Source organism: Acanthisitta chloris, unplaced genomic scaffold, assembly GCF_000695815.1.
Source record: "Acanthisitta chloris isolate BGI_N310 unplaced genomic scaffold, ASM69581v1 scaffold531, whole genome shotgun sequence".
Taxonomy (NCBI): domain Eukaryota; kingdom Metazoa; phylum Chordata; class Aves; order Passeriformes; family Acanthisittidae; genus Acanthisitta; species Acanthisitta chloris.
The window spans coordinates 230-10,447 of record NW_008656252.1 but is presented as its reverse complement, the minus strand read 5'-3'; the positions used below and the strand labels follow the sequence as shown (position 1 = coordinate 10,447).

Here is a 10,218-nt window from a genome sequence, read left to right as displayed (position 1 = left end):
TGTCCTTGTTTTTAAATGCCAGAGACCAGGTGTTTGAGAATATGCCCTCACGCAATGAAGTGTCTGTGACATTATTTATTTAAAAGTAGATGATCCCAGCATGTTTTTTTGCAGTGAGCAAATCTCATTTTCTGGAGTGCCCTGCTATGCATAACCCTGGAGCCCCTGTTTGTTTATAGGAATAGTTGAGGTGGGTATTTTTCTTTTTCAGACTATGATCCCCCAGGGTAAATAAAAATGAGGGCTATGTGAAAACTACTAATGTATGGTCTTTCTCTAATTCAGACTTCAGGTCCCAGTATCTTGTTCAGCATTCTTACACAACACTTGACAGTTCCTCTCATCTTGTTGACAAGTCCTCTTTTGGGTCTGTTTGGCTTCATTTTAATGGATTTCAAACTCCAAAATATAATATATAATGCCTTATCCATTATTTAAAAGAAACAAACATGTACTTTCTGGAATTTGTAATGCAGATACCAAGAAAATCCTACAAATAGGAATAGATTCCTGCAGCTTAAAAACAAGCCGGTATATCCAGCCCTCCAAAATGTAGGGCAAAAGAATCTGAGAAATCTTTTGTTTCTGTCATATGTCACATAACTTGAAGAATTTAATCTAATTTTATCATATATGAAGATAAATAGTTCTCCCCTATTCTTATGTGGTCCTGACATTACAGATGACACAGTCATTGTAATTGGTTTTTAGCTGTGACAGAATAGGAGTAAGAGAATGTAACAAATGTTGAGTACAAAGGCCATTGCAAATGTCTACTTGTTTTTTTCCCAAGCCACCATGCTCATTTGTGACCACTGGTTTTCCTTCTGTTTTATCAATGCATCCCAATTCTGCAAACATCAGCAGTGACAGAGTCTGTACTATAGATGGCTTCTGCATAACTGCAAGTGAATTCTTTTGCAGTCTTTTCTCCTGCCCTTTGTAGCCATGAAGCAGTTATCCTGTAGAACTGGAGGCATATGAGAAGTGGATCAGGAAAGTTGAATGTATCCTTGGGTGGTTCACGTACGTTTGTAGAGTCTAGTTTGAAGCAATGTAAGCTGTGATTTAGGGGAGTGGGAATATGTGAATTGCTAGGCTAGTAGCAATGCAGTTCCTGGTTTCTTTTCTCAACCACAGAAATAATACTTTAAAAGGCTGTCTTACCCTTAACATCAGTCCTCAAAACTGAGGGATTTCAAAGCCAGCTATTCTCTTATCCTTGAAGCAAAGACAAGAGAGAAGTCTATATATTGATCTTACTGATTTTGTCAATCCTTTCTGTAAAATGACTTATTCTCTATTACCTCTTTGACAAACAGTTGTACTTTTTATCTGCAACAAGCTTAAATCATCTCTGAGTGCCAAAGAAGATGCACTCTGAGGAGCATGACTGCTTTCCCTAGGTTTTATAGGGAGAAAAGATTTGCACACAATTTATCCTTTCACTCCTAGTCAACCCCGATTAAGGAACTTCTTTCATCTTGCTCTGCAATTTGCTCCCCCCTGCAGCATGGCTGCAAGGTTGATACTTAGGCATTGCCATATTTAATGCATCCTTCAGGCTGATACAGCCAACTGTCTCTTTTGGGTTTTTTTATGCGATGTAGCAATAATCCTTATACAAATCAGATCAACTTCATATTCTTCCTTGATGGCTAAATGTAGGGAAGAGCAAATACCTCTTCATTAGCTTGACCACATTCTGATGGAGGGAAGTAGAAATTAAACAAGACTTGTAGGTCTTCTACAGGTGCAGAATAAGTAATGGAAGTTTACATAATTTGCATTATCTTAGCCTTGATGATCAGGAATTCAATTAATAAGTCATCAAAGTAACAGTATATGGGTTCTGCTGGATGACATTTTCAATGGAGCTGCAGAATAGTGAAGTGACTTCATGGTTCGTGTGATGGTCTGGGGAGCAAAGTAGATTGTGTTCAAAGAATTCTGAGGAAGACATTGAAACATTTTGTGAATACAATAATTTTTCCTTCCTTCCTTCCTTCTCTGCCTCGCTCTTCCTCATAATATAAATTCTGATGTGTTTGAGTTTTTATCCACCTAAACATATTTGGTGTAGTCTGCTAATGTTCATGTTTTCACCTATATAGTTAACCTGTCCTAGCTTCAAGTTGGAGCTGCTATTACACAGCATGTGTGAAAAGATAAAGACAGCTCTCATCTATTGGTTCTTAAGTGTTTGATGCAGATTCTGCTTTTGAGTTCTCCTCTACTGCCTGGTAAGGCTGAGACAATGTTTAAGAGGCAATCCCCTTTGTGATTTTGTTACCACATTTGATGTCTTATATCTGAATCTTAACATCTCCCTTTCATTCTTCCTTTAAAACTGCTTTGGAATGTGCTGGTGCTGCTTGCCAGAGGCACCCAGTTGTAGGGTGATAGTATTATCTGTGCATTTGGCAGTGGGAAGTGAGCTGATAGCCTGTAAGACTTTCCAATCTCAGCAAAATGGCTCAGGACATCAATTCAGGGAAGGCCAAAAAATACATTTGAGAAAGTTTACCAATATGTAGAGATCATCTGAATGTAAAGTGGGAAAACAGGAATGGTAGAGAAAGTCCTATGATGAGAAAAGGCCTTCAGCAGCATTTTATACACAGACATTACTAGAAAGAGGACAATGGATCTTGGTCCCCAGAGTGGCATGGAAAGTCTACCCTGAACTTCCTTGTGGAAAGCACAGAGTTAAGACTGCTGTTGTGTGTAATATTTCAAATCATGAAGTCAATAATGCAATTCATCCCAAGTCTTGTATTGGTATCTTTAACAGATGCCTAGTTTCATTTAATACTTTTAGGAGGAAGAACAGGTATCCTGAAAGAAGAAGAGTGTTGCCACAGAACTCATTCGTTCCTGTTGCAAAGAAAAGAAATTACTTCCTTTCAGAAGACTTGATCTATCCAGTAGAGTAGTCACACAGTTATTCTGTCACATGGATTATTAGAGTAGTCACACAGTTATTCTGTCACTTGGATGAAGTTTCTGTACCAGAGCTATGCTCATAGGGATGTAAGTTCCTGGCATTTTTTCAGTTATCAATATTGAAATATTAGTGATAAGCATTTACTGAATGCCATTCCTCAAATGCAGGGTCTCCACAGCATCTTGTTGCATTCATGGAATTCATTTGTTTGCATTATCTGGCTAACTAGTTCTTTTGTATTGCCAAGGTGATGAACAGATTTGACATTTAGCTGATTACTTCACCAAAATTAAACAGAAAACAGGGCAGCCATCCAAAGTCCCTTTCAGTGTGAAAGCTAATTATAAAAAATGCTTTGAGCAGCACTTTCTTTTTGGATGTTAAAGTGCTTTTATTAGATTGTTCCCCTGTCATTTTAAAATTTATTGCTAGACACTTATAAATGGGGTTGCCTGCTGAAGTAGAATGATTTTATTTTCTATATTTAAGATGGGAGAAAAAAAGTTTATAGAACAAATTTTAGGCTAAATTTGTTGGTATTTGCATTATTTTTAAGAGGAAGCAGAATAACTAGTGCTGGCTTGCATAGGTCCAAAATATGTAATTCCTCTTTGTGCTGAATTAAAAACATACCCACTTCTCTTTTACAATTCAGTAACTCCCAATTTCCAAAAACATTTACTTAGCAAATAAAGAAAACAAATATGTGATTTAAAAGTTGAGTACGGCTCTGTATTGTTAGAAGCTTCTATTTTATAGTGTAGATTTACACAATCAGTGGTGATAGAAAAATCTTAGCCATATGTTCGTACCTGTCTTTCATAGGCCATTACTTATTCTAAAATAACATATAACTAATCTAAAGTGATTTTGTTGAGGTCATTGAATAAGAGTTGGCTAAATGGATTTTAACCAGTGCATTTTGAGCTGAAGAGTGCTGACCAGATCTTAGAAGAAGTTTCTTTCATGTGAAGTATTTTTTGAACACCTTGAAATATGTTTAACTTTTTATACTGACTGTTGTTGTTAGCATCCTTTGGACCCCAGACAAGGTGTGATCTAGGAAGGTTTCAAGGTGAAAAAACTGGGGGGCTTTGCATATGATATTGTCTAGCACACTTTGGGTACTAAATCATCTTGTGAGGACATATATTAATTCTTGACACTGAGATCTATTAATATACCTCGAAGGCAAGTGAATTATGTGAATCTGCTGTTTCAAGCTGTAGAATTCTGCCATAACCAAGGAGAAATATTTTGCTGTAGGCAGATTAATGTTGAAAGCTTATCAAGAAAAAGTTTAATGTTGAAAATTTATTCTTCCTCTTTTTGCCAGTACTTGAGCTTCTATACTAAATCCCATTTGTGATCTGAGGAAAAATAGAGGTATAATTTCTTTTGTATTTATCTATGTTTTTAGAGTGATATAGTCTATGGCCTATTAAAAAGTGAATCCCAGTGAATAATCTTCCAGAGGGTATTTTTTACTCCCATCAATCTGAGAACTTATCTTGTAAAATGCAGTAACTGTCAGTGCTTAACAAATAATTTAATTCATGCCCATTGCAGGATAAGTAACTAAGATAACTCAACATTCTGTATTAATAAATAACAAAAATGAGAATAAGAGATTTGCTAAATACCCTTACTGAAGATAATGGATAGATCTTAACATGGATGTTCTGAGGAAGCTTTGAACTAACAGAGAATGCAGTCTGAACAACAGGCCTAAGAATGAGTCAGTGAGTGTACAACACAAATGTGAGTTTGTTTTCGTTCGACTGTTGAAGCATATTTCAGTACTAAGTCTTTATAATTCCTCTTTGTATCTACAAAGTGTTCAAAGCTGGGGATGTTTAGCCTGGAGAAAAGGAGGCTCAGGGATGACCTTATCACTCTCTACAACTACTTGAAGGGAGCTTGTAGCTAGGTGGGGGTTGGTCTCTTCTCAGGCAGCTAGAGACAGGATGAGAGGACATAGCCTCAAGCTGTACCAGGGGAGATTCAGGTTGGACATCACAAAGTATTTCTTCACAGAAAGGGTTGTAAAGCATTGAAATGGACTGCCCAGGGTGGTGGTGAAGTCACCATCCCTGGAGATGTTCAAGAAATGACTGAATGTGGCACTTAGTGCCATGGTCAAGTTGACAAGGTGGTGATCAAAGGTTGGACTCGATGATCTTGGAGGTGTTTTCCAACTTAAATGATTCTATAATTCTGTGATCTAAGTACTTGCTTGTCAACATGATGAATTATTCATGGATATGCTAAACAGGGGGAGAAATGTAGTGCTGTTAATTTGAAAGTTCACAGATTATGCCCTTGTCTACAGAGAACGTTCCCTTGCTGCAATTGGTTGCTAACAGATGATCCCATTGGCTGTGCTCTGTTGCTGTCTTTCACTGTGTCAGTGGCTCTCTTACAATATAGAACAAGCTGTACATATATGATCTACCTGTCTGAAGTGTGTAAGAACACTTCAAACACTGTAAAAGCAGAAAGCTACATCTTTTCACTCATTCTTCTGTTTCTCTTCAAAGTAAACAAGAGAGATGTGGACCTAGCTTTGCTGTACAAGCTCATCAAAAACAGTTTGGCCAGAGTTGTCTTAATAGTATTTTTTGATCCTATACAGGTAGGCTTTGTGACAACTTCACAGAAAAGCGAGGGGAACAATGTCTGTTTAGATCTTACTGCACGAGGCTTTGTGACAACTTCACAGAAAAGCAAGGGGAACAATGTCTGTTTAGAGCTTACTGCACATTCTGGTTCAAGTCTTGCAGTAAGACACACTCAGACAAGAGCTCAAATGAGGCTGTGTTATAGTAGCAGTTAGAATTTGCTGATCAGAACTTATTTTTGGATTAATGTTTAACTTGAGATGTCCGGTCAGAAAAGACTTTGACCAAAATAAATTCAACAGAAACATTAAGCGAGAAGGATACGTAAGACTTTTTGCTGGTCAACAAACTTGTATATTGAACTCATTTGTATTTGCTAAATTGAAACTTCTTATATCATAAATGCCACCAAGTTAAAGTTATTTTTGGAAATAAACTGAGTAGTGTAGTCGCAGTCAAGAAAAGAGAACCAGGAAACCATCTTTGCTTGCAAAAGTATCTCTTAGAGTATTTCTAACATACACCTATTGGTTTTCCATAGGTTGATGGGATTCTGTGCCTGGCTGACATTCTCACTGATAGCAGCCATTCCGAAGCTACTCACGCAGAAGCCGCAGCAGTAATTGCACAAATCACTTCTCCACATCTCACATTCACTCAGCATCTCAGCAGCTTTCTGGAAAATATGGAAGAAATTGTGACAGCCCTTGTCAGTAAGTTCTTTATGGGACTTCTGAGTTTCCAGTTAAAAAACCAGGTTGGGGTAGAACTCTTTCATTTGAAATATTCCCTAAATAATGTTTGTCCATCTTCCCTTAACAGATAAAAGAACTATTCTGAATTCTGAATCAGAGCATTCTGCAGTTACGTAATTTATTTTTATTCCAGTCCACTTTTAAATAGCATTTATGCATACTTGTAAAAATAGTATGTGTGTGAAAATCTACCAGGAGAGCCGCGGGAAAGACTCAGCAAAGTATCCTCTCATCCAATGTTTGTCTGTAAAAGAGCTATTGTTGGACTTATTGGAGAGCGTCCAAAGGAGGACAGTGAAGATGGTGAAGGGCCTGAATGGTTCTTCCCCCAGAGGGTGGTTGGGCACTGGAACAGCTCCCCAGGGCAGTGGTCATGGCCCCAAGCCTGACAGAGTTCAAGAGGTGTTTGGACAATGCTCTCAGGCACACTCTTGGGAATGTCCTGTGCAGGGCCAGGAGTTGGACTAGATGATCCTCAAGGGTCCCTTCCAACTCTGATTACTAACCTTTATACTTGTTGTATTTTCTAAAGTTGCTAGAACTCAAGCTCACCACTACATCTACATTTGTGTGATAATTCAAGAGAAAAGCAGAGGGTAGTGTAATTTATGGGCATTGTTATAGGGAAAATAAAAGAGCTGTCTTTCTTGTCTAGGCCTCTCATTCATGGTAAAATGATACAAAGGTAAGAGCAAGATTTTCCTTAACTTGGGTCAGTGAGGACACTTCATTAAAAAAAAATCCCCCAATAGATGATATTTCTCATTACTTTCTAAAGAGTGGAATATCTTCTTTCCGGCGCTCAGCTCCATCCCTCTCAAATACCAGAAGCTTCTCTTCCTCTCTCTGATCTAGAAATTCAGTTTCCCAGAGCTCCATGTCAAAATTTACAGTTTGGGTCATCTAGTTTGATTTCTCATGTATAATAGATCAGTACATTCGGATATTTCTCTAGTGAGCCCAATGGTTACAATTAAACTGCAGCACTTCAATTTTCGTGCATGTTTTTGTGTTGTTTTCTTTTTTCTTTTTCTTTTAATAGAACAAAAAAAAAAGAATATAGTAGTATCAGTGCTTGAGGATTCTGCAGTGGCTGGGAATTATCTGAGATGTATTTAGGCATTCTTCATTAGGCCAAAACAGAACTAGTGCTGCAGAAATCAAGGGAACAATTCATTCTTGATGTCCAGCAACTGATAGAGAAGCTTGTTCCCTGAACCTGCCCTGAATCCAGTGGGTAGAATCAATCTGTGCTGAGCTTGTTCTGCTATAGCTAGACTGCTGGAGGCATCTGACCTGACTTATTTAAGATGATTTTCCAGGTTATTATAGTGGACCACAGTCAAGGGATAACTTGAACAGCATATCCAAAAGGTATTGCCTGGTGGATCATTTCCTCAATTGTCACTGTTTAAGTACTACAGGAATTTTAGTAGTATATATTCTGCCCAAGAAATGTGAGCATTAAAAATAGAACATGTATAACTTTGTAAGAGCCATTTCAGTCAGTAATCATGCACCAGTTTCCTTGTAATATTTATAACTCAGTAATTGAATTACTGTAATATGTTTAATTTTTAAACCATGCTGAAATCCCATTACCAGGTGATTCACATCTTAGTTAAAGTACATGTGTGCAAGGAATTAAAAGGTAGTTGTCTCTTCAGCACTTTTTATTGGAAAATATGCAGGATGATTTTTGACTATAGAGGAGCAGATTTAGAGATAGGAAAAATGTGTACATATCTTGTTCTAAAGAGGGGGATAGATAACAGAATTATCCTCTTATGGATCATTTGCTGTTAGCCTTCTGCCTCCTGTATTTAATTTATTTAGCTATATCAAGCTTTATTTTGAACAACAACCAGTGAAATATTTACTGTAGAATGGTATACTAGGTAGACTATGTAATTCATTAGGGGTTGTAGTGAGGTGGGTGTCAGTCTCTTCTTCCAAGCAACAAGTGTTACAATAAGAGAAAGTGGCCTCAAATTGTGCCAGGGAAGATTTAGATTGGATATTAGGAAAAATTTCTTCACTGAAGGGTTGTCAAACACTGGAACAGGCTGCCCAAGGAAGTGGTTGAATTGCCCATGTAGATATGGCTCTTAGGGAGATGGTTTAGTGGTGGACTTGACAGTGTTAACAGTTGGAGCTGATTATCTTAGCAGTCTTTTCCAACCTGAACTAATCTATGATAAGTAATTGACAAAATTGATTTTTTTATTTTTGTTTTTTTGTCTTGATGATTATGAACTTGGTCTTGGATACTAAGACTAGTAATGCAAGTTGAAGATGCTTAAATATTGTTTTCAAACACTTAGCCATGTTTTCTTTGCAATGACTTTTATTCAACTTCTTTTCTGCATTCTTAGAACTGTGCCAAGAAGCCTCATCAGGTGAAGTTTTCCTGCTGGCTTCAGCAGCTCTTGCCAATATTACTTTCTTTGATACTATGGCTTGTGAAATATTGCTCCAGTTAAATGCCATGAAGATTCTTCTAGCAGCATGTTCAGACAAACGCGTAGTGGATACTCCATATTCCCGAGATCAGGTGAGGACCTTATCAGTAAGCCACTGTCTGAGCACATTTGTGTACAAGCCAATGCATTTCAGGTCTCTGTCTGTTTTGACATAGCCAAACCTAAGTTATTTTCATGTATTCTATTCTTGGTTCTTTTCAATATATGACTCTTCCTTTATCTGCTTCTGTTCCTTTATGTTTTTTCATGAGCATTACAAGGTATGACAAATTTAATGTGATTTTATGAAAACAAAAATAGGGGACATTTCCATATTACTAAAATACTAGTGTTTATTTATTTTTCCTCATGAACATGGTCAAACAGTGACACAAAGGCCCAGAGAAGCTGTGGAATCTCTACCTTTGGAGGTATTAAAAACTTGACTGGACACAGCTTTGAGGCAAAAAAAGATATATATGGAGACTGCAGCCTAAATATGCAGTTGTCAGTTCAAAGATGAATCAGCTCCAAAAGCTGAATAAGTATCTGATCCTCAGCCCACTGACGTCAGTGGGCTTTGGTTCAAGTCCTAACTGCGTGGTGAATGGTTTGCAACTTTTCTGGCAAATGCTGCTTATGTACTTTTGCATTTCCTTTTCTTTCTCACCAGCTTTCTTTTTTTTAGTAAACACACAGAAAATTAAAGGTCTGTGCTAATGCATAGATGAAGCCAGAGGGAATTCTTTTCATCCTCTCAGGTGCTGCCATGCAGTGGGATGCTGCAGAGGCACTGTTTATTTGGCATCTCAGTGATGAATTTTGCCTCGGCAGAGTAATAGGTATGAGGCTTGAGGGTTCCAGTAGTTATTACTAAGGGGTGGAGGTTGCTAGTCAGCTTGGTTAACCTACTTCTGTATATCAAGCATTGTGAATATAACTGCAAGTCCATAATCCAGGCATCACAAACCCATCCCCTCCATGCCCATGAAGGAGCTGAAAGATGATTCACAGTAGACTTGAGGTCTGCACTGTCACTGAAAACTCTGTGCCCCCTTAGACAAGAGCCAGGCCATGGAAATTAAGGCACAGGAGACTTTAGAAACTGATTATTGGTGTTCTAGAGGGATTACTGGGGCTGCTTTAGCTTATATTAATAGCACTCAGTACTTTTCCAGCTCAAGGGTGTGTATAAAAAGATGGAATTAAGCCATAATTACTATACAGCTCTTTGGGCAAAGTCAAGGCCATCAGCTGTGGTGTTTGACATAGCTGTATAGTATTATTACATATGTACAATTCTTCATGTTCTTTTTTTTTTTTTTATTCCTCCTTTATGCTCTCATAGTTTTGATATCCTTATTTGTTTATGCCCTCATCTCAATTTTGCTGTTAGCTGTGAGTTTGCAGTTTGCTCTGTGGGTAGCATAGCA

General features: G+C 37.8%; 1 protein-coding gene across 1 annotated transcript in view; it reads left to right on the top strand.

Moving 5' to 3' along the window:
- INSC (inscuteable homolog (Drosophila)) overlaps nucleotides 1-8,892 on the top strand; it is a gene marked incomplete at both ends in the record, with an annotated part of 41,184 nt that extends 32,292 nt beyond the window's left edge. The window contains 2 exons of the mRNA XM_009084217.1: nucleotides 6,110-6,281; nucleotides 8,699-8,892. Of these exons, the coding sequence (XP_009082465.1) occupies nucleotides 6,110-6,281; nucleotides 8,699-8,892 (366 nt within the window). The remainder of the gene's footprint in view (nucleotides 1-6,109; nucleotides 6,282-8,698) is intronic.
- Nucleotides 8,893-10,218: the final 1,326 nt, after the last annotated feature.